Genomic DNA, 23,558 nt, shown 5'->3' on the forward strand with positions numbered 1-23,558 from the left:
TCTATCTATCTATCTATCCATTGCAATACCGAAATCCATTTCAATCCATGATGTTTTCTCCATTTAATAACAGCACTTTGCCCTAGATATAATTACAGCACCTACTGCTCCTTTCTATCCATTAACAGGGAAACCCTAAAACATTCCACCTAATTATCTACAACTAATTGTGCTAAAGCTGCATTTGCAGCGGGGGTGAGAGGAACAGGCCGACCAGGAAGCTTGTTGAAACAGGGAATGAGAGCTGAAATTTCAGGCTCTTGTGGGAGGCATAATAGTGACCTCAGATGAATTAACCCTGATCTCTGCCCGTGTTCATTTTTATGCACTCATTTTCTGGTAAGCGCAGGTCAGCTCTTATACCAGAGGTAATTTCTTTTGTCCCCTCTCAGAAATTGATATTCTGAAGTTTTGGGCAGCAGCTGAAATCATATGCATCGTGGAAACAGTTAGATGAAAACAGATTAAACTATTTAGTGCTTTTATATATATATATATATATATATATATATATATATATATATATATATATATATATATATATATATATATATATATCAATGTCAAATCTATTAACTGTTCTAAGTCTTGCAGCCTGTGAAAACATGAAAACATCACCAAATGTCATATCATGGCACATAATAATTTACATAACTTGTATTTCAAATTAAATGCTGCTAATTCAGAAGATTAAGAGGGGAGTGTATGAATTGAAAAGCTGTAAGAGTCTGTGACTAGGGCTTATATTTTATTTATGGTAGGTGTTCTGTACACTTGTTTTCCGCTGAAGTACAGTCAAAGATGCTTTGCTCACAGACAGGAACTCTCAAGCAATACAACGAATCAGAATTAAGAACTTTATTTATGCAAAATTTAGTTGTACACGATCACATGTGAAGCCACCAGGTTTCATTTACCCTCCGTGTAACCTTACCAACTTTGCCCAGTTTAAGGTAAGTTTTACATCTTTACTTAAAATATCAGGAATCAGTCAAATTATTCAAATGTTCTGAGAAATGCCAGTTAGATGCTGATTATATAGAAACATTGTTTATCTGAGACACCATTTCCTGAAAAGCCAGTTTCATAAATGTTAAATTTGATCAAAAAAGTTACATTATAAAAGGGGGAAATAACAAAAAACACTGGGTTTTTAATCATCATACAGGATGTTGCCCTAAAAAATCTCAATTTACGTAATCACCGAAGGATGTATTCTCAAATTTTCATAACAGCAAACAAAGCACTTTTGTCCCATGTGCTAGTACTTGAATAGTTAATGACATGCATATGTAAAATGATAGCTTTGGTTTCGTTACCATAGGCGAGGAAATACGAGAATACAAGACACTTCCTGTACCCTGTTCTGTTTTTGTGCTTGAGAAGAGGAGCGGGGGTTATTTTCTAGTATCTTTCTGGGCAGCAAATCCATATAAACACATATAACAACAAATGTAGCTCACATGCTGTTCTTAAAGAAAACTGTGAAACCAGCTTGTTTCTGTGAACACTTAAAGCTGAACAATATGGGATATTTTCTGCGTATCAGCCTGCTACTGATAATATCATTTATTTATTTTTCTTTTTTTAACAATTTCCACTGGTTCTTATGAGATGATTTTAATATTTATTTATTTTGTGCTCACAGATATGGCATCTGAGTGCTGTCTCAGTCTCACCAAATACTTCCTCTTTCTCTTCAACTTGATATTCTTTGTAAGTTGCAAATGAGTCATAAGACACAGTTAACTGGACTAAAATGAAATAAAATAAAGTATTTGATAATATACCAAAAATATAAAATACATACATTACAATACCATTTGGTACAATGAGATCATTTTCTTACAGCAATATAACTGTTGCCTTTTTGGTCTCAGCAAGGCCAAACTTTTACATTTTATACAATGTACATGTCGGATTGCTGTTGGGCTGTGATTTTTCAACAGAAACTGTCTCATTTAGCTCTTAGGATCACTCCTCATATCTATAGGACTATGGCTACTACTTTCAGAGAACAGAGTATTCAGTAAGTGTTACATTTATTTGAGTGCGGAAAATCACAATGCTATTTTGATTCTTTGTCTATTATATACTGTGAACTATTAAAGAATTTGCTCTATGTCTTTTGCAGTGCCCTCTACTCCCGTCATTTCCATCCCTCTTTTGTCCTACTTGCTGATCGGCAGTGGCTCTCTGGCCATGTCATTAGGCTTCTTAGGATGTCTGGGTTCTCTGATGACTGTCAAATGCCTGCTGGCAACTGTGAGTTTTCAGAAAACCAAAACTTTATGGATTTATATGGCATTTATGTGATTGATTTGAGATTTGTGCCATCAGAGATACACTTTAATCTTAAAAATATGGTTATTTGTTAGGAGAACTCTTAAAATATTAAGAGCTTAGTAGTAGTCACCAACCTCTTGGGAATTGTGCATGTTCTTGGTACAGTTTTTGTAACACATCTGTATGTTTATCTGCTCCACTGAGCTGTAACAGTATGTTAAAATAAGCTTTATTTATCTGCAGTACTTTATCCTGCTCACGGTTCTTCTCGCAGCTCAGATAGTGGGTGGGGTTCTTTTCTACACCCAGAGGACTGAGGTAACTCAAGCATGAGGATCAGCAGTCCCACCCAGTTTGGTGTTGGGCTTTTTAGAACGATCCAGCACATGACTTAATTAATCCTCTTTGGTGTCAAGTTTTAAATCAGTTTGATTGATATCTATTTTTGAAAGCTATATATGCCTATAAAGCTTCAAATACCATCATGACCAAAACATCTTCAACTTGTTTTTTTTCCCCCACTCTTAATCAGTTGACTTCTTCAGTAGAAAGTCAAACTATTCAACTAATAAACTCATTTGGAGGGAATGCTTCCAGTGTCAAGAGTTTTCAAACGATTCTAGAGTACATTCAGCAGGAGGTGAGAGTCAAAGCACAGCAAACAAAAGCACACAGCAGTAAACAAAAAGAAAACTATATATGAAAAAAAAAAACAAGTAAAAATTACTCTGTCTTTCTTTTACAAGTTTTTGCACTCACATTTTCCAAGTAAATTTCACACAAAGAATTAAGAAAAATCCACAAATGATAGAAGTGTATAAGTACATACTTTTTGATTTTAAAGCAAGTGTTTGCATGCAGTTTCAGTTTAATGCCACAAAAATGATTTTACATATTTAAATGAGGCTAAAGTTGCATTGTTTTGCTCATTTTAAATGTAAATTGAAAAAGCAGCAACACAGCTAAAAAGCTTAACAATAAAAAGTTAAGAAAAGTTATTTCTGCCAGAGGTGTCCCCTGGTATATGCTATGATATCATTAGAACTTGAAAGCAAACTTTGACAGTTACTTTGGAAAGTCTGAAACAGGATATCACCTCCACCATTACATCTCCACAGGCCAAATGCTGTGGTTGGAATGGAATAGTCGACTGGAATGACTACATACCCTGTTCTTGCTACAACAAAGGCAATGCCACTGTCAATGCGACATCTGAAATAAATGATCATGTCAATGATCAATGTATCAAATGTTCCTTAAATAGTACTCATTCAGATTACACCTGTGGCATTTCTTATCAGGTACAGTTTCAGTTCTGCCCTCTAATTATTTTTGGGTAAATTGTGTTCCAACATCACACGTCACACTCTTTTCTCTCTCTCAAAGGGTTGCAGTAAGAATATCAAAGTTTGGCTGGATAATAATCTTTACATAATTGTGGTGGTCATTTTGGCCATTTCTGTGGTGGAGGTAAGCAAGCTGTCACCAAACACTTTACACCTGATTCAGGAAATCCAAATAACTATAACCCTTTACTGTCCAAACTTAGAGTTAATGAGAATAAACAAAGTAAAATGGTGTTCTGTCTCATAGTGCCTTCAGTGGATATGCCTTGTATCTTACTGTTGCCTTAATCGCACACACCGCTGCTGCCCTAGAGAGTCTCATGGCAGCCATGTTCAGCTGTCCAGGTCTCAGTTTGTGACTAGTGTAGTGTGTCTGAGTGCTTCATTTTTGCATGCTGAAATACTGTCAGTCTTGTATTGTCCTTAAAGGCTGGAATACAATACACAAATTTTAAACCTGAACAGATTTTAAAACACTAAAGGTACACTTGCCAACTCGTACACTTGCCAACTTTGTACGGTTACAGAGAAAAACTGAACAACATCATACACTAAACAAATGAGGATCACGCACTTCCAGACTACAAGACACTACAAACTCAACAAACTGTATTGCAGCCTTAAGGAGGTTATTTTGAAATACTGAGTAGACATTACTTATTATACAGCTCCTCACTAAAAAATAAATAGTTGGACATGAAATATTGATTCAAAATTGTTTTATAATCTTATCTGTATACTATCTTAAGTCAATCGCAAATCAGTCGGCCTAGCAGTAAGAAGAACAACACAACAATATTACAATTAAAACTGAGGTTCTCCATTTTTATTACAATCAGTAACTGAGATGTAAGATTGCGTTAGTTGCATTTGTTTAAAACAAGATAGAGCAATCAAATTAGTGACATTTCATGGCCCAAAAAGATCCTTTGACTTCTGACTGCTACGATTGACCAATCAGAAGCAAGCATTCTAGAGCTATGTGTAATAAGTAAAATAATGCATGATACTACTTAGTGTGAACAACCATAGTATTGTTTTGCATAATATTGTTTCTCAGATTAGAGAGTTTGCTGTATTAGCTGTACCTTTTCTTACGATTTTTCGCACTGTGTGACTGTATTGCTTGTCTTGTGAGCTCGGAGTCGCAAAATATGATTGTACAAAGGCCTCAGTGGTTACTTTTGATTATATCTTCCCTCACAGAGAATTCACTGTGGAATACTGGCAAGGTAGATTTATTGTGCTGTTATAATAGTAGCCTAGTGTGTGGTGTGAAGATTCATCCATTGGCTTGGTCCCAACATTTGAATCTGCAGTGTTTGACCAGAATAGTTAATTTAGTACATTGCTGAAGGTAGATCATTAATGGTTAACTGAGGTTGAAACATGGATGATTAATTTATAATATATATATATATATCTTTCATCCTCTTTGCAGATATGTGGTATGATCCTTTCGATGTGTCTGTATAAAGAGGGTTCTGTGGATTACAACACAATTATCTACTAAGATGACCAGGATCAGTGAGGGGGAAAAAAGTCAAGTATTTGTTTTCTGTCATTCATATATTTGATGTGTTTCTTATGAGATTGTTATTTTTTGCACAGTATTTGATTGTTTTATACAGATATTTTTTCTTCAAAAGGCAGTCACTTGTTGTTTTTCCTTGTTATTCAGATGCTATGTGTTTTTTATCTGTTTATGAAAAAGTACAAATAATTTGAACCTGTTCATATGATATTTAAAGGATATAAAGTTTTATTTCTTAATTCTCAAAATATGTGCATGTGACTAAGAATGTTCTCATTTGTTCAGTTTAGCCAGTGGGTAAGAAAAACATTAGGGTGGGACAGTATAATATTTCACCATTGTTGTACATACAAAGCAAATGACCTCAATGTTGAGGCAATGTATGCGATACTGTTCTCATAACAAATAGCCTATATGTTGTTTTTATGTAAGATGACAATAAGTGGTACACACTGGCTTTTAAAGATGTTTGAAATTAAAGTGTATAAATTTAAGTAAATTGTGTAATAAATACACTTTGAAAAACAGGGTAATTGTAATAAAACCGCTGTTGCTAAATGGAAATAAAACAAAAAAAATACATTATAAAGTTGTTGTTTTTTTGTCATAACGAATGCATTTATGTGTTTATTTATTAAACTGAGGATCTAAATGGTACATGGGACATGTAATACCCCATAGCAAGTTATTGTTAGGGCAGGGAGGAGGACAGTACACTTGTTATCAGGTATCATATATATACATGCTGTGTTCATCTCCCTCATTAATTCCAGAGCAACACTACAGGCTAAGAAGGTAGGAAGGATATTGTCAGACTATTTTTACAGTACTTTTAGTCTATATATATATATGCACATTCATTCATTATAATTTACTATTTATTTTTTACTGTCAGTTTGATAAAAACATGAAGATGGGATCCTGCACATTGGTTCTGATCATGTTTTTAGGTGCCCTCTGTGGTAAGTGGGAAAAATTTTTGACTTTTTTTTTTTTTTTTAAACATTGTCATTACAATAAACAATAAAATGTGACCCAGGACCACAAAACCAGCCATAAGCTTTATACAGCATCTGAAAGCTGAATAAATAAGCTTTCAGTTGCTGTATGGTTTGTTAAGATAGGACAATATTTGGCTGATATACAACTATTTGAAAATCTAAGGATGCAAAAAAAATCTAAATATTGAGAAAATTGCCTTTAAATGCATGAAGTCCTTAGCAATGCATATTACTAATCAAAAATGAAGTTGTGATATATTTACGGTAGGAAATTTACAAAGTATCTTCATGGAACATGATCTTTACTAAATATCCTGATTTTTGGCAGGAAAATATATAATTTTCACACATAGGCTACCATGTATTTTTGGCTAATATTACAAATATACCCGTGCGATTTAAGACTGGTTTTGTGGTTCAGGGTTACACACACACACACACACACACACACATATATATATATATATATATATATATATATCAACCAGCTCTCATGAAAGTGCGTATAAATAGTTCGCCAAATAAAAATGAAAACTTGAGGTATTGATACGCAAAAATGGCGTGTATATGCTACGCGATGGGTAGGATTAGGGTTATGGGGTAGATGCGTATCATATGCACGCCAACAAATTTCGTATCATATGCACGCGAAAACTGCGTATTATACGCACGCCAAACACGTTCGTGTCATATACGCCAAAGTCCATTTTTGCGTATCAATACCACGATTTTCATTTTTATTTAGCGTACTATATATATATATATGTATATATATATTATAGAGAATTATAATGAATTCAGCAAAGAACAGAAGCTTTTTTTTTAATCAAAATTATAACAAAGATTTCAAAATTGTCATCTCGTTAGTTGCACAGGCACTGAGGTGCAACTACTGCCAGAAGATTGACAGAGACAATCCCACCTGTGATGAGCTAAAGGAGAAAGAATGCAGCAGTGGTTCTGACAATTGCATTACAATCAGATTGAATCATCCAGCCTGTGAGTTGGCCATATTCTTTTCCTCAGATGTTGAAACTAATAAAAATAGGATAGTTCCTTATTTAAGTTCTCTTGCATGTATAAACTGAAATTTAGTTGCATTAATTAATGGAGTGCAATGATTCGTAGTGAGTATTATTTCATTTGTGAAAGCTATTCTGCATTTCTTTTTGTAGACGGTGAGGTGCGCAGATGTGCCCAAACTAATGAGTGTAATGCTCCGGTGCCTCCTCAGGTGGACAGAAAGTGCTGCAACACAGATCTCTGCAACTGATGTGCTCCATCAGCCAAATATATCTTACAATGGTCTGCTTTTATCTCATTCTACTTAAAATGTTCAAAACAGCTATCATAGTTATTAACTGATTCTGATTTAATACATGTAAATGTAAGTAGAGAATACTATAAAGAAATAAAAGAAATCTGGCCAGCAAAACAAAAAGCAATGGTGATGATTCTTTGTGTTTTCTAAAACATTTGATCTTCTTGTACGTTGTCAGAGGTTTGACAAGTACAACAGCTGAACTCTACAACAAAACAGCTCAGTCAGCATTCACACAAAAAAATGACTTCTCACCCAGACCAAACAACACAAAAATGCAGACACAGAAACACCACACAGAGCCAAAAAGCAGTTATCTCCTTAACTATTTTTTGTTCTTTATTGCAAAGTTACATTTAAACTTGCAATTAAAATACAGTCAATACAGTTCACAGTATTCATCTGTAAGCCATAAAAAAGCATTTAAGAGAAAAAAGAAAAACACAATTTATATACAGATGCATTAAAGCTACTTAATATGCTTGTGTTCAATGGGAACCTTTTGTTAACCATTAGAGATAGTGGCCTATTGAGTAGAGACAGAACAGACCACTTGTTATAATAACCAGGGCAGACATAAACAGTAATGCATAGACAGACATTCTCTTTTCTGCTGCCCCTCGGACCACACATTGCTGTACTGAACATTTACCAAACTTTTGTGCATAACAAAGGTATGATTCTTCATTCAGTTTAGGCAGAACCCAGCAGAACAAGACATACACGAACAAAACCTCCACTGCAATCCGCAGCATGATGCTGAACAGGTACACCACCAAACTGCTTTTGCTTTTGTGGAGGTCTATCATCATCCTACCACCAACAGTCATGGTGGGATCAGTGACAGCTCCCTGCTCGCTTTGAGATACCATTTCTTTCTCCTTCTTCTTCTGGAATGAAGATCGAAGATGGGAGGAAAACAGCTCCATGAGAAGGACCGAGAGCACAAGAAGGATAAAGAGGAAATGCCACGCCATCACTATAGAATTGTCGAAGTGTTTATTAAAACAAGCTTTAGTGCAGAAGATGTCAGAGCTGTTACAGTGGAAATCCTCATTTAGGCTTTTCCATGGAAACTGAGCCAGAAAGACGGTCACTAGGCGGATGCAGAGCAAACCGAACCACATGGTGCGACCTTTATAGGTGGCAGTGGAGTCCACCGCAGTGCGGAGGATTGGGATGAGCCCGGTAACTATCGCTGCCATCACTCTTTAGGGTGGATTTGTCTTCTTTATGGAAATAATGTATCTGCACAAAAAAAGGGAGAATTTTCAATTACAGTTATATTACAGATATTTGGCATCTGCTTAAATATTTGGTACACTGTGAGATAAAACATCAACATGATTTCAAAAAGCAGTGTGGATATTTTGTTTAAAGAACATGAACCAAACTTACCTTTTTGAAGGGAACGAAGGTTTTGTGTGTTTGTCCAGTGCTGAAGTAGTTGTAATTTTGAGCTTCACTCAATATATAGCCTGTAACTGAACGTGTCATCAAAAATGGTTTCTCACATTTTTTTTTTCTTCTAAACTTAGGGTTAATACAAGATCTCTAGTGGTTTTTGTACAAAACCTATTTGTATTTGTCTATAATAATAATAATAATAATAATAATATCTATATTTAACAAACTTCAAATGTTAAATGTTTACTGCTCATCCCTTCTTTAGATTATGTCATTTAAACTGAATTTAAATGACATGTTAGTTTAATGGCATACTCTACCACTAGTTAAACATTTTTGACACACCTGCTATTTTTTGTTTTGTTTTACTAATACTAATTTAATTACTATTTTAAAAAACAATAAAGTCATCAAAACTATGAAATTGGAACGGTCTGCTTCTTTCTTTCACTATCTAGGCATACTCATCTATTTAATGACAAAAATATATTGTAAAGAAAGTTATATCTTTGTGTCTACAAAACTAGATTAAACATTTTTAAGATCATAGAAAACACACCTTTAGTCAATGTGTCCAAAATTGTGACTGGTATTATAAATGAGACCTTTTTCAAATCATAAATATTACACTATATCAAACTGTCTAAAATCCACAAAGTACAATTTTGCTTTAGGACATATAAAGAAGAACAAGAGGCGATATTGTTGAGTTGTACAGCATAAAAGCATTATATTATGTCCAAAAAGTAATTACTGTCATATTTACCACCACATACACATTCTTGTTGCCTTTAAAAAAAAAACACTCAAATAATAACAGCTGTTTCAACTTGAGAAAAATAAAATACAGTATAAACTTGTGTACTCAGTTGATGGAGAAAAAAATAATTGATTTAAATAAGGTCCTGTGATTAAAATCAAAATTCAAATATTACACGGTGTATAAACATGACATTAGATTCAATCTGTGATTATGACACTGAGGAGAATCACTAACTGACTCTTTGATTCAGATACAATATCAAGGTAAATTAAAGACATTATTTTGTGGCTATTTATGCACTGAAGCATTTAATACTATTTAAAAATGAGATTTTATTGATTTTTCAGGCTTTTTGCAATATTCTCTCAAAGCAGCCGACACAGTCAGCAATACGTTCAGAGCCCCTCTTCCTTGTCTATATACACATGGGCTGGCATGGTCTGAAATGCTGACACCGGCACAGTCACCGGAACAGTCAGAGAAATAGTGGTGGGCTCGGATCCCGATGGTGACGCAGCACTTGGTGGGGATGGCAGGGGTTGGCTGTGCACTATATCTGTCTGAGGCAGGGAGGATAAGGACTCAGTGTCGCGGTGGGTGCGTAAGTGTTTGCGAAGGTAGGCGGCAAAAAGAAAAGCCTTTCCGCAAACAGCGCAGCAATGTGGCCGACTGGTCGAGTGGATGCGCTGGTGTTTACGAAGCCCGGCTTTATTCAGAAAACCCTTACCGCACTGGTCACAAACGTGAGGTCGTGGCTTGGGGTGCAGTTTCTCGTGTGCCTGCATATCAGCCAGCTGAACAAACTCTTCCTGGCAGGTCACACAAACGTATGGGCCAATAGGTAAAGCCGAAACCGTAGAATCAGACGGAGGAGAGATAGTGTGTAGGCTGGAATGGGCCTGCACTTCCTCCCATGTTCCAAATATCATATCACAGTGAGAGCAGGAAAACTGAGGCAGGGTGGAGGGAAACATTTGAGCCGTTTCAGGAGCAGCCTGGACCTGTAACGGCCTCTCGGACAAGTGTGTCCTCTCATGTTTGCGCAAACTGGATGACACAACAAACGACTTGAAGCACAACTGACATTTGTAAGGACGCTCCCCTGAATGCACCCTTCTGTGCTTGTTCAAACTAGAGCGCTCCGTAAAGGACTTGCCACATTCCGTGCAAGAAAAAGGCCGCAGACCAGAGTGCACTAGCATGTGGCGTCGCAGATCCCAAGAAGCGACGAAAGCTTTATCGCAGCGTTGGCATTTGTAGGGCCGCTGACCCGAATGCACACGCTGATGCACCGCAAGGTCCGCAGGCTGCCGAAACCTCTTAGTGCACTTGTCACAAGGGTACGGCTTGAATCCTTGATGCGCCCGTTGATGTCGGCGGAAACTAGAGGGATCAGAGAACATCTTGCCACACTGTGGACACAAGAAGGGTTTTTCACCCGAGTGGGTACGAAGATGGGACTGGTACGAGGACAGCTGAGTAAAACCTTTGCCGCACTGTTCACACTGATACGGCTTGCTCTTGGAGTGGATTCGCAAGTGGCACGCCAAAGAGGACGACCGGGAGAAGGCTTTGCCGCAGTCCGAGCACAGGTAAGGCTTCTCGCCCGTGTGCGAACGCTCATGGTTCTTCAAGTCCTTCAGCTCCGTGTACGTTTTGCCACACTGGCTGCAACAATACGGCCGGTGGCCTTGATGATTACGCCGATGCTTGCGGTACACCGAAGGGTCGGCGAAACTCTTCCCACACTCGGAACAAAAGTAAGGCTTCTCCCCGGTGTGTGATCGTTGGTGCACTTTGAGTTTGGATAGTGTGGGATAACTCTTAGAGCAATGAGGGCAAGAGTGAGGCCTTTCGCCACTGTGCTGTGTCATGTGGATACGCAGGCAAATGGCCTGCATAAATGCCTTGCCACAGTCAAAACAAACAAACGGTTTCTCTCCTGTGTGTGAACGGCTGTGGTTGCGTAACTCAGTTGGAGTCTTGTAAGCCTTATGGCAGTGTGGGCACTGGAACGGACGCTGAGCAGAGTGGGAGCGCTGATGCTTGGAAAGCTGCGCCCGGCTGGAGAACGTCTTTGTGCACTTACCGCAGGTGTATTGCTGCTGTTTGTCTTTACCATGTACTGACAGCTTGTGGCTTTGTACAGCTGAAGGGCTGGTAAAGACCTCCTGACAGGTCGAGCATTTAAAAGTGTGCAAAGTTTTTGGTGGTCTCCCTTTGCCTCTTCTTCTTGTAGGTTGTTCTGATGAGTTGTCTGGTTCTTTGTTGGGCTCGGTCTCAGAAGGCGGTGGTGTATACTGCTCTGCGGTTGGTGGGCTACCTGGTTGGGGTGAAGCCATCCTGATGATGCTGGAGAGAACAAAATACACAATGAGTGCCTTGAATTTATATGTTCAAACTTATATATGTAACTATATGTAACTTAATTTAGTTAATTTACTAACATGTGACCGATTCATTTATATATACTTTTATTTATTGTCACTTATATTCTTTGTTGTTATATGTTACTCTTTGTTCCAACTTTATTCTTTTTTTTAGGAAAATTATATTACATAATTACATTAATATTGCATAATAATAATAAATAAATGTATATTATTATTATTATTCTTTTGTAAACAACCACTGACCAAAATTTTTTTTTTTTTAAATAGTGATTTGAAATGGCAGGTTATTGCTAAATTTACAATGGTTTCTTTTTCAGTTTCAGTTAAAATACCGTGATCACTAAACTTACTGTTCATTTTGTTTTAAAAACTGCATTTTCCTCGGTCATTTAGTATATTTTATATCTTATGACAATGGAGGCAAATGAACACAGATTTATTATAAGAACAATAAATGTAGTAACTAGCATGTAGTATTTACCCTGCTGAAAAAAAACAATAGAACCCTGCCCAAAACACAATAGAAAATGTAATGGTTTTAATCGTTACAATGGGAATTGTATTGGTTTTAATGGAAACTATAATGGTGTCAACTGGTATGTGATGGATTCTATTGGTGGGATGTTAAATCCTATTGGAAAAATGCCCAAAACACAATACAAAAAGGAATTTTATAATGGTTTTACTGGAAAAAGCTAATAGTTTATAATGGTATTTTAATGGAAACCATTGGAATTTCTGTGATGGTTTCTATTGGGCTTCTATTGTTTTGTTTTGTTTTTATAGCAGGGATAGAATGAATAGCGTACAGCGTATAAAATTAAAACTAATATGTAGTATTTTAGCAGAAACCATGGTGAATATTTTGTTTAAAAAGTTAAATACGCTGGGATGGGGCAGGCAGGACAAAATGGCCGGCATTAGGACCTCAGGGACAATTAGGAAAGACGCTCTTGTTCTCAAAGGAAGTTGGCATCAGAGCCGCTTGTGTATAAAACTGAATTACATTTCGATGTTAACAGAAATGTATTAACCACCATGACCAAATAGAAGCAATGCAAATACAATACAGTGGTAATTCAAAGAGCTAATGAACATGTCTTTAAAGCATACAACTGCTCTTTTAGCTTGCACCATAACACAAAATGGCTGGCTTTAGGACCGCTGAACATGCGAAGCAATTTGCAGTCGGACGCTTGTCACTTCATTATAATCACTGCATAACAAAATGTTATCGGTTTTTTTAAAATCTCTTTAGTATGCCTGCAAAATGTGATTTACGTTACGTACCTTTTTTGTTCTCCGGAGAGCACAGTGAATTGCAAATCGATCAATCTCAAGAGAAGGTCGGCGGCTTTAGGACCACGACGAAATTATCCAGTGAACGCAGAGATGTGAGCCTTCATGACTTCCTCACTCACCACCTGGGGAATGTCTACAAAATTATCTGAATTTCTCTTAAATTAAAACGCATTCATGCCTCTGTTATTTTGGTCTTCTTGCTACGGTGTTTCTACGGACGACAGTGCATGGTGAGTGGGATAGAATGGGGTGGAGAGAGAGCCTGTGGGAGGGGAAATTATGTACGCTCACTTCAATGTACGTGGATGTGCAGTTGTTTTTTGCATATAAAGTTACATAACAAAATGTAAATTGGCTAAAAATAATAGTGCGGTTAACTGTGTTGACAAATACAGTGGAATTGTGCATTTTTAATAATACAAGCTGTTATTAACATTAATGACAACATTAAAGAATGAACGAACAAACAAAAATGAGACTTCGAAAATATAATGTAATGGGTGGAACAAATTACTAGAAGTTCTGATAGCTGTATAATATTTAATCATATACTTATAATATAAGAGTGCTGTGTTTTCAAATTTGTGGCTATAAAATAAAACATTCTTGGTCACTTGAGCAAACTTTTTTTTTAGAGAAAAGCGGGCTAAACTTCATGTAGTTCATGCTATTAAATTATTCCAAAAGGAACTGGCGGAAAGGATAGAAATAATAGAAGTAAAATAAGTTTTCAAATGAATGTATTGTCAAAGAAAACGCCTCTTATGATGAACGCACGGACGTTTTTCTCTGATGCACATTTCCTGTTTCCTAGCAACAAGAGCAGGAAGTGAGTCGAGTGGGATGGGGGAAAAGACAATTGGCAGAAAGGGGGACGAACACGCCCGTCCTGAAACTAAAATAAAGTGAACGGAGTGCCAACATTACATGCACCAACATCACGCAGGGAGACTGCAACATTCAGTATGTATATTACTAGCGTCTTTTTTGCCGTATCAGTGGGTAATATTTAGCTGTAGATTCTAGCCGCCAAATGCTAACTAGCTCGGAACGGGATGGGATGCTACTACCTCTCCCAAAAACATATTTTATTCAGTTCAACTCAAGGGCAGTTTGTCTACAGTATTAATTTAAACTACGGCTATAAGACTATTAAAACTGTCAAGATTGTGCTTGTGTTGTTAGCTGTTAGGCTAATGTACTCGGCAAGTGTTTACTCTGTCAATAGAGCTCCATTGTGTGAGGCAGTCTGTCACCTAACTGCTGAATCCCTTGAGTTGATCCTTCAAGCTGTCCACGCATCTATTAAAATTCTATCTAAAATCTGTTAGAGATCCGTGATACTGTCAGATCCAGACAGATAAGCTGTATCAGCGTTATTTCATTGAATAGTGTTTTAAAATAAGATTTAAAGAAGAATAAAAACTGGAGCCGAATAAAGGCTTCATAACTTTGAATGGATATTACAACCCCTGCATGTACTTTGGTTTTATATATAACGTCCAAGTTGGTTTAATCATTGCTTGTATAAAATAAGTGTATATTTGGTGTTTTTTGTTTGCTTAATGAACACTTTTTAATGTGAACAAATAAAAAGTGTTTATTAAAGGACAATTCACCCGGAAAAGAAAAGTCACTATTTATCCAATTAAATCCTTCTTATTTTGTCCCAAGTTCTGTTTCTGTTTTAATTGATTTTTGTTTAAAACAATTTAATAATAGAGACCTTTGACCTTTTAGAGGAATCAGTTTTACCTTGTCCCAAATTCCTATTTACTCACTCTCATGACATTCCAACCCTGTAGGACTTTCTTTCTTCTAACAGCATTAAAGGAGATGTCAGGCAGAATGACAGCTTCAGTCAGCATTTCCTTTTATTACATTTTTAGTCCATACAATAAAAGTGAATATTGACTGAGACTGTCACATGGAAAGAAAGTTATATGAAGATTGAAGATAGAATCTTCAGATTTGCATGAATTTCTCTTATAAACCAGTGCAGTGTTTTATTGTACAGTAATGTTAGAATACTTCCTTTTATTTTATTACTCGTGCATTTTGTCAAGACTTAATCACGTCAGAAAGCAATGTTAGTGTTAGCTTTTCATCATTATTGACTTTCTTGTTATGCAACTGCCCTGTGTGAACTTAATGGTAAATAATGTATGGGTTTTCCTGTTACAGATTTCATCCAGTGCCTGCGCTTGCATCATCTTCTCAATGACATTTTTCCAATGGAATGGAACAGAATGTGTTCTCAGCTAATTTTTTGAATGTTGCCTTTAGGTTCACACCTCTTCGAACAAGCCAATTTGATTATAGCGAGGACAGGTTTGTCCCTCACAGTCATTCAAACTGGCTCTTGTTGACATTTCTTATGATTATACTATACCATTATAGCTATGCAAGAGCCAGGCCGGACCAAAGGCTTTTCGTGTAGACATTGTGGTGTAGTATGTGCAAGCATGCCCAGTCTTTTGGAGCATACAGACAATTTTCATCAGTCGGAAGAGGAACGGAAGTTCAAATGTGATGAATGTGGACGAGGCTACAGGCATGCTGGCAGCTTGGCTAACCACAGAAAAACACACGAGGTTGGCTCTTTTCAGTGTCATATATGCTCCAGGAAGCTCTCCAATGCATTGGCTCTCAAAAGCCACCTGCGCATCCACACATCTAGAAAGAAATATTCTTGCACGGAATGCGGAAAGGCTTTTCGCCTTGCAACTCAGCTGGTCACCCATCAAAAGGTTCATCGCAATAAAGAGTCTCAAATCAGGACAAAGGATTCTGCAAACAGTCTTATTGAAACTGATTATAAAGATGACGAGTTGCTGCATCTGGATGAGATGGATTTTGACATGATACCAGATTTGCAGCCAGACATGAAGCTGAATATTGCTCCAATGAGCAGCCTTAGTAATGGTGCCGTGTCAGAACACATTTCAAACACCACCACAGAAAGTGACATGGCAGCTGAAGATGATGCTGGAGACAGGCCGTTCAAATGTGACTTGTGTGACAAGACGTACAGACATCATGGCAGCCTCATAAATCATAAGAAAACTCATCAAATGGGGATATTTGAGTGTCCAGTCTGTTTTAAACAGTTCAATAATCTTGCTGCACTTAATAGTCACCAGCGAATACACAGTAAAACCCGAGGTCGTCTCAGTGTGCAGACCTCTAAAGCTACCTTCACAGAATGCAAGCAAGAACTTGCCCCTCTTGTTATGCCACAGAATGGTGATGCTAATATACATTTTTGTCACCTTTGTCAGGTTGCTTTTGCTAATGATGATGAGTTTCAAAATCACATTCTGTTGCATAACTCCTCCTCAGTGTCATTTGAGCTCCCTACTAACTTGTCAGAGGAGCACAATTTTTCTTACAACGATAGTGTTACTCATTCCCCAGAGTCTAATCCTTATCCCCCCTCTAGTGACACTCCACCATTGCCCCCGTTACTCAATAAAGCTATTGAATATTCCCAAGCAGATGGGCCATTGGAAAATGGTCATATTTATCTACCCAACTCTTTAGATGAAAATCCATTGACTCTACATGCTCAGGGACAGCCAATGGCCCTACCATCAGAAAACCTCAACCCTGATTGTTCAGCACAGGGTACTGATAACATCAAAGTAGAAGATGCTGACAGTTCTGACCGCAGATTCAAGTGCCACATCTGTGGCAAAAGCTACAGGCATGCAGGCAGTCTTATAAATCACAAACGGTCCCATCAAACCGGGGTCTTTCAGTGTTCCATCTGCCGCAAGAACTACCCACATTTGGCGGCTCTGCGAAGCCACCTTCGAATCCATAAGGGAAGGCCCACATCTTTGCCTGCTAGTTCTGAGGGTGACTGGCTTTCCTCAGAGCCCTTGACACACGAGAACCAACAGAACTGTTTTCCATCACATGAGGGAGATGTAAGTGGAATATTAGGCCTTCCTCAGGACCTGGTAGACTCTGTGCAGCATAAATCCGATGAGGAGCATGTGAATGAGACGAATGCTACTGAATTTCATGAGCAGTTTGACAGTTCCTTCTCAGATGAGCACCTACCTCAGGATGAACACCTCATGGAGAGGCACATGTGTGCTGACTGTGGTAAAACATTTACTGATATTGCAGGAATCAAGTCACACATTTGTCCCCTGCTGAATCAGCAGTATCAGACCATGATGAACGGCTCACCCGGTCACATGGACTTTCACGACACAAAGCATCAACATTTCTTAGGAGAGTCAGAGGAAGATGTTGGTTTTGAGGGACACGACGCCAGTGCAGCAGAGGTCTATTTTAGACAGCAGACCTTTCATGACAACATTCATGGTCAGATGAGTGATAGTGAAGCTAAATCTGAATGTGAAGACGATGAAGAAGAGGATGATGGAGAGATGTATCAGTGCTCGGTGTGTGGGAATCACTATACTAGCATGCGTGCACTGCGAAGCCATCTCAGAGGTCATACTCAAACTCATGGTGCTCCTTCAGCATGTGGCCCATCATCGTTGTCTTCTCTAGAGATCAAGAAAGATGAACCGAGTGAAAATCAGCAGGGTGACTGCAGTCTGATTATCTGCAGCACTTGTGGAGAGAGCTTTACAAAGAAACAAGACCTACAAGCCCACCAACTCTTGCATAGCAATATAGAAGGTAATCCACAAGAACAATTTGTAACCAACCACCAGAATGAGCTTAAACCAAAAGTGGAAATGGAAAGTATTATTTGTGGGAAATGTGGCATAAGCTGCTGCGATATTTATCACCTCAATAACCACAACTGCACAGGACAACGAGATGGACAAGTGGAGGAGAAATGTGGGGAGAAACCGCTTCTTAAAAGTACATTTCAACGAGAACTTTTGCAGGAAAATCCACATGATGGAGAGCGCCAGTACAAGTGTGACCAATGTGGTCGTTCGTACAGACATGCTGGATCATTACTCAATCACAAGAAGTCTCACAAAACTGGAGTGTTTCGCTGCTTTGTTTGCCAAAAGCGTTTTTATAATTTGCTGGCTCTCAAGAATCACCAGAGGACACATTTTGATGTTAAAAAGTAAGTATTTTAAAAAATTGTTCAAATCAAACATCAGAATTGGATTGCTTTGAAAAAATTTATTGTATAGGTCATAATTCATCTATATTGTTTTACAGCCAAGTTCTTTTTTTATCTGATCTTTTTCTACCAGGCATAGATGCACAGAATGTGGGAAAGCATTCAAAATCTATAAACAACTGTTGAACCACCAGAGGGTACATCAGGAAAACAAGGCTAAGATTGAAGAGCTCAACAAACAAATTCAGACACTCATGCAGATGAGTGGGAATGCCTCAGGGAGTGGAATGCAGGCACTTAATTCCAGCAGAAAGAGAATGAGCAGGCGCCACAAGCAACGGCAGACCTCTAACAGTGATCAGTCTGGCCAAGAAAAAGAGGGCCAGATGGGAGATCCCAGAGACCCTCGCCCTTTTGTCTGTGATCAGTGTGGGCGAAGCTATCGACATGCAGGAAGTTTGGTCAACCACAAAAACTCGCACAAGACAGGTGAATATTACTGTGCTTTGTGCAACAACACTTACTCCAACCAGCTAGCAATGAAGAACCATTTGCGAATACACTTTGCCGTCAAAAGACACCGCTGCCAAGACTGTGGAAAGGCCTTCAGGGGGAACAAACAGTTACTCAACCACACTTGTTCGACCAATAAAAGAAATGCATCAGCAAGAGGAAAGGTCAGGGGCCACAAACGACAAAAGGATTTGACTTGCAAGCAGTGCCGTCTCGTATTTCCAGATACTGAACTACTGGAAGGACACACCTGTAGCAAAGAGACTGCCCCTGATTCGGTCCCCCTAGGAGATGTAGATGGTGACAACGATGGTGCGGACCTAGAAAAAGAAGAACGACCATTCAAGTGCAACATTTGTAGTCGCAGTTACCGTCACGCTGGTAGCTTGTTGAACCATAAGAACACTCACAAAACAGGCCATTTCACCTGCACCTTCTGTGCCAAGCCCTTTTCCAATCCCATGGCTTTACGAAACCACACACGCATTCACACGCAGAAGAAAAAGTATGTCTGTCCTACTTGTGGTAAAGCTTTCCGTCTCTCCAGTATCCTGTACAATCATCAAAAAATCCATGCACGGGGAGTAACTCATTACAGCTGCCAAACATGTGGCAAAAGCTTCCAGGGAAAGTCTGGGCTAAAGAGACATCGCTGTTACCGAAACGGCAATCCAAACTCTACTGTAAATCAAGATGGTGTGGACAAATGCTATACGTGAGTCATTTCTTTTTTCCTTAAATGCTATTTGAACACCTATCCTTACCTAGCCATCATCTGATGCCAATCTTTTCCTTTGTTACAGGTGTGATCAGTGCGGACGCTCTTATAGACATGCCGGTTCCCTTCTTAACCACAAGAAGACTCATTCCACTGACCTCCTCAACTGCACTCTCTGCCTGAAAACATTCACGGACCCTCTGGATTTAGAGAGCCATTCTCAAATGGCTCGCCACTGCTGCCCAGATTGCGGAAAAACCTTCTGTGAGTTTGCACACCTGCAGAGCCACATGGAGGTGCATAGTAAGGGACTCCCCTATTACTGCAACATATGTCAACAGAACTTTCCAAACCTGGCTAGTTTTCAGCAGCACCAGGAGCTCCATGGCGGCTTGCAGGGGCAGTCACAGCATGAGCAAGGTATGCAGATGCAGCAGGATTTAGGCTGGGACTCGGCACTAGACCAGCAGATAGGAATTCAGAGCCTTCCTAAGATCGATTCAGCCTTCAGCCGAGTCCACGGATACCCTGAGCCACAAGACCAGCAGGAAAGTAGCGAGGGATACAGTAGGGAAGAGAAAAGTCATGTGTGCGAGCACTGTGGGCGCACTTACCGCCATGCTGGTTCACTGCTCAACCACAAGAACAGCCACAAGACCGGCTCCTTCTTCTGCTCGGTCTGCCAAAAGGAGTTCACCAATCTCATGGCGCTGAAGAATCACCGGCGCATTCACACAGAACCCAAACGCTATCAGTGCCTGGAGTGTGGCAAGGCCTTCCGGGTCTCCACCCAGCTTATCTGCCACAGGCGCATCCACACCAAAGAGAAGCCTTTCTCCTGCCTCCTTTGTGACAAGCGTTTCTCTAGCAAGTCCAACCTCCGGCACCATCAGAAGATGCATCAGAATACCCAACAGACTTATGAGTCCTCCTTCAACATGGATGATAATGCATTCATGGGACTGGGTGTGGACCCTTTCCTCTAAGACCACGCTCCAGTCTTGCCGCTTCAAGGGAAGATTTCAAAACAATATTCTATTACAAAACTCTTTCTCCACCCAAGGCCCAATGCCAATAATCGTACAACGTCAGGTTTTCTGCTGTACTTGTCCAGATGGTGTCGCACACAGATGCTAATCTTGGCAGAAGTTGCCTCCTTTGCTGTTGTGTTTTCAAATGTTGTTCTTTAATGGACACTTAAGACTGGCATTGATAAGATACTACCTCTGGTAGGGACAGTAATACTGTAGACATTTTAGAATAAGTGACAGTGCCTGTCAGAGACCATTTTAGATTTTATTTCATTTGTTTTGTGTCCCCACACAGTGCACAAATTGTTTGGTACTATGATAGGTCTCAGACTGAGAGCTTGGATGAGTATTTCTGTCCAGACTCTTACCTAGTGCTGCCTTCAAGAGCCTGACCGATTATTTGGCGTAATCGGAGGGGGAACAAAACAAGCTGTTATGTTTTTTTTAAAAAGGTATTATGGGAATAAAAGGATACATACTATCCTTCTCATTACGTTTGTATTAAGTGCTTCCATATTTTCAAGTTATTGTACTACTCATGGTAGATGTGCTGTAATCATCGTCTCATTAAGACCAACATACTCTTGATGTTCCTGCAGTTTCATAATGGATGACACTGGTAAGGCTGTTAAACAGCAACCTTCACTAAGGCCTGTCTTGTAGAAAATCTCAAAGATATTTATTTATTTAAATAGAACTATTTATACCTTACATTAATATTTGAAATGTAAGCATATTTCTTGTCTTTAATACTGTTAAATGTGGTACACATTATGCATGGTATTAAATGTGTGATAAATGCTAGATTGGTCGATTATGTAGGTATTCTAGATAATAGTTGTAAACACTTAAGAAATACCTCTTTAAAAGCATTCACAACAGTACAACAGAAATATTTAGGTTTTCTTAGCGCATACTTTTCTAGTAAATGTTTTATGAAGTGGAAGTATGTTCAAGATTTTGGAGCACAAAAAATTTATGGACCCAAAAAATCCATGATCGGTCGGGCTCTATTAGGGCAGGAATTCACAGACTAAACTCTTTTCAACAGTTTTTTTAAAACGCTCAGGTCTCGCAACTTACTAGACGCAATGTAAGAAAATACATTTAGCTTGATGCTTCTTGCATCAAGGCTTCTGTGTCTGTCTTTGATGCCAGATTGAATTTCAATGTGCCATTTCATATCACCACCCTACTTGGATTAAATTATTTGTAAGATGGTTTCCTTTTAAGCCTATAGATCAGTGCTTACTGATTATTTAAGAGTAGAATTTGCAAACTTTCATGTATTAATGGCTTCATTGCATTTGAGAAAACTTAAACTGACAACTGAGACTCACTAATCAGTTGCATATATCTTAAATATAAAATATTTATTTTTGTTCACATGATCAATGTTTCTCTTTCTCGAGTAGGGACCTTAATAAGCAGATGATGTTTATTTGTAGGTGTTGATGCCCTCACTTTCTTGAACTGAATAAAACCAATATAGCAGTGCGTTTTGGCTTCTTTGAGCCTTCTTGCATCTTTGTTTTAACACTTGAATTCCTTGTAGTCGCAGTGCATTACATGGTTATTTTAGAATATGCAAATGAGAATTGAGTCATTCTGCTGTCATATTGTGTCTGAAAGTGTGACTACTGCAAATTAGACACTTTAAAAAAAAACATTAAGGAAACAAAAAAACATGAACAGACAAATACAGTATATTAGTTGTCTCTTTATTGTATTAAAATGCATAGTTTCCTCTGCAGTCTGTGGAGTAATTGTGAATGAGTAAAGGCACAAATACACAACCAACTTTACTCAAGACTGTGACAGCGCCGTGCATGCTTCACAGGTTTATGTTTATCAAGATTCTGGACAAGCTTCTTGATGTTCCTAGATTTCTGACAAACATGGCAGTGATTCACAATGAGGTACATTGAACTGGGGTATAAAGTGTGCTTAGTTTTCTTGAAAACAATGCAACATTCTTTAAGCAAAATAACATTTCTTTTGATTCTGGGTGGAAATGTTACTCAGACATGTTCTTCACCGGTTTCATAAGATTAACCTCTTGCTAAACATGCTTTAAGTCATTCAAACAAGTTAATTACTCCTTAGCATTTGCTGTATATAAATATATACATTTCCTAATGCCCATAGCTGGCTACACACATCTAAAACTGGTGATTTTATCCTTTCAAAATATTTTAGTAAACTGAAATGATAAAACACGAGAGATTAAATGTATTGCAATACATGTATGTAAATATCACTCTAAACTATCTAATCTCTTGCGTATAAAGGCAGCAAAACTAAGATGGAATCTGACACCTGCAACACTTTCTCAGAGAATTTGTTAACGTCAGCTGGCGACTCGTGTCTTTCAGGATATCGGCTTCTGTTGCTTCGCTGGTCTTCAGTGTCTCCAGAATGTTCATCAATGCCATAGACAGGCTGCTGAGCCAGTCGGTGTCAGAACATTGTTGTACAAAGGGCTACATCTATACAGTGCGTAGTATTCAAACACTATAAAAATAGATAATTAAACTGTACAAACAATGATTACAAATACATTCAAATGGCTGTGCTATACTAAATCTGTTTAGGGAGGCATATTTGTCTAAAAAATTGTTTAAATGCATCTACAGTGCACTCTTAAGTGCAACATGAATGGCATCAAATTTCTGGGGAAAAAAACAACAAAAACTGTGTAACAAGACCTGTTACTAAAGCATTTTAAGGGTTCCAAAAAAGGAATATATAATATATGCTATCATGCTGTCCATAGGATGTCACTTAGCACCAAGGCTTGCAAACCTATTCTGCACAGTGAGTGACAAGGAAGGTCTCAGTGCAGCTTTTGTGCATAACCATTTGCTATGCATGA

General features: G+C 38.3%; 5 protein-coding genes across 6 annotated transcripts; 3 read left to right on the top strand and 2 right to left on the bottom strand.

Moving 5' to 3' along the window:
- Positions 1 to 865: 865 nt before the first annotated feature.
- cd37 (CD37 molecule) lies at positions 866 to 5,748 on the top strand. 2 transcript variants are annotated; one of them, XM_058793909.1, is made up of 9 exons: positions 866 to 953; positions 1,649 to 1,716; positions 1,966 to 2,029; positions 2,135 to 2,265; positions 2,530 to 2,604; positions 2,819 to 2,926; positions 3,405 to 3,587; positions 3,673 to 3,756; positions 5,074 to 5,748. In XM_058793909.1, exons 2-9 carry the CDS (start codon positions 1,651 to 1,653, stop codon positions 5,143 to 5,145), a joined length of 783 nt encoding a protein of 260 aa, XP_058649892.1. In that variant the 5' UTR covers positions 866 to 953; positions 1,649 to 1,650; the 3' UTR covers positions 5,146 to 5,748. The 2 variants fall into 2 exon arrangements, with proteins under 2 accessions (XP_058649892.1, XP_058649891.1); XM_058793908.1 differs by lacking the exon at positions 5,074 to 5,748 and having other exon boundaries at positions 3,673 to 4,041.
- Positions 5,749 to 6,050: 302 nt separating this feature from the next.
- Positions 6,051 to 7,587, top strand: LOC131551171 (lymphocyte antigen 6B-like). Its single transcript, XM_058793910.1, has 3 exons — positions 6,051 to 6,128; positions 7,035 to 7,166; positions 7,343 to 7,587. Exons 1-3 carry the CDS (start codon positions 6,074 to 6,076, stop codon positions 7,438 to 7,440), a joined length of 285 nt encoding a protein of 94 aa, XP_058649893.1. The 5' UTR covers positions 6,051 to 6,073; the 3' UTR covers positions 7,441 to 7,587.
- A 224-nt stretch (positions 7,588 to 7,811) lies between these two features.
- Positions 7,812 to 9,427, bottom strand: gjz1 (gap junction protein zeta 1). The gene is made up of 2 exons (XM_058793548.1): positions 8,887 to 9,427; positions 7,812 to 8,736 (listed from the first exon to the last, which is right to left on the bottom strand). The coding sequence occupies exon 2, from the start codon at positions 8,691 to 8,693 to the stop codon at positions 8,001 to 8,003; it is 693 nt and encodes a 230-aa protein (XP_058649531.1). The 5' UTR covers positions 8,694 to 8,736; positions 8,887 to 9,427; the 3' UTR covers positions 7,812 to 8,000.
- Positions 9,428 to 9,606: 179 nt separating this feature from the next.
- znf668 (zinc finger protein 668) lies at positions 9,607 to 13,481 on the bottom strand. The gene is made up of 2 exons (XM_058793547.1): positions 13,342 to 13,481; positions 9,607 to 12,010 (listed from the first exon to the last, which is right to left on the bottom strand). Exon 2 carries the CDS (start codon positions 11,998 to 12,000, stop codon positions 10,054 to 10,056), a length of 1,947 nt encoding a protein of 648 aa, XP_058649530.1. The 5' UTR covers positions 12,001 to 12,010; positions 13,342 to 13,481; the 3' UTR covers positions 9,607 to 10,053.
- On the top strand, positions 13,446 to 22,175 carry znf646 (zinc finger protein 646). Its single transcript, XM_058793546.1, has 5 exons — positions 13,446 to 13,583; positions 14,168 to 14,316; positions 15,538 to 18,421; positions 18,555 to 19,649; positions 19,738 to 22,175. Exons 3-5 carry the CDS (start codon positions 15,756 to 15,758, stop codon positions 20,636 to 20,638), a joined length of 4,662 nt encoding a protein of 1,553 aa, XP_058649529.1. The 5' UTR covers positions 13,446 to 13,583; positions 14,168 to 14,316; positions 15,538 to 15,755; the 3' UTR covers positions 20,639 to 22,175.
- The last annotated feature ends 1,383 nt before the right edge of the window (positions 22,176 to 23,558 follow it).

Source organism: Onychostoma macrolepis, chromosome 12, assembly GCF_012432095.1.
Source record: "Onychostoma macrolepis isolate SWU-2019 chromosome 12, ASM1243209v1, whole genome shotgun sequence".
NCBI classification, from domain to species: domain Eukaryota; kingdom Metazoa; phylum Chordata; class Actinopteri; order Cypriniformes; family Cyprinidae; genus Onychostoma; species Onychostoma macrolepis.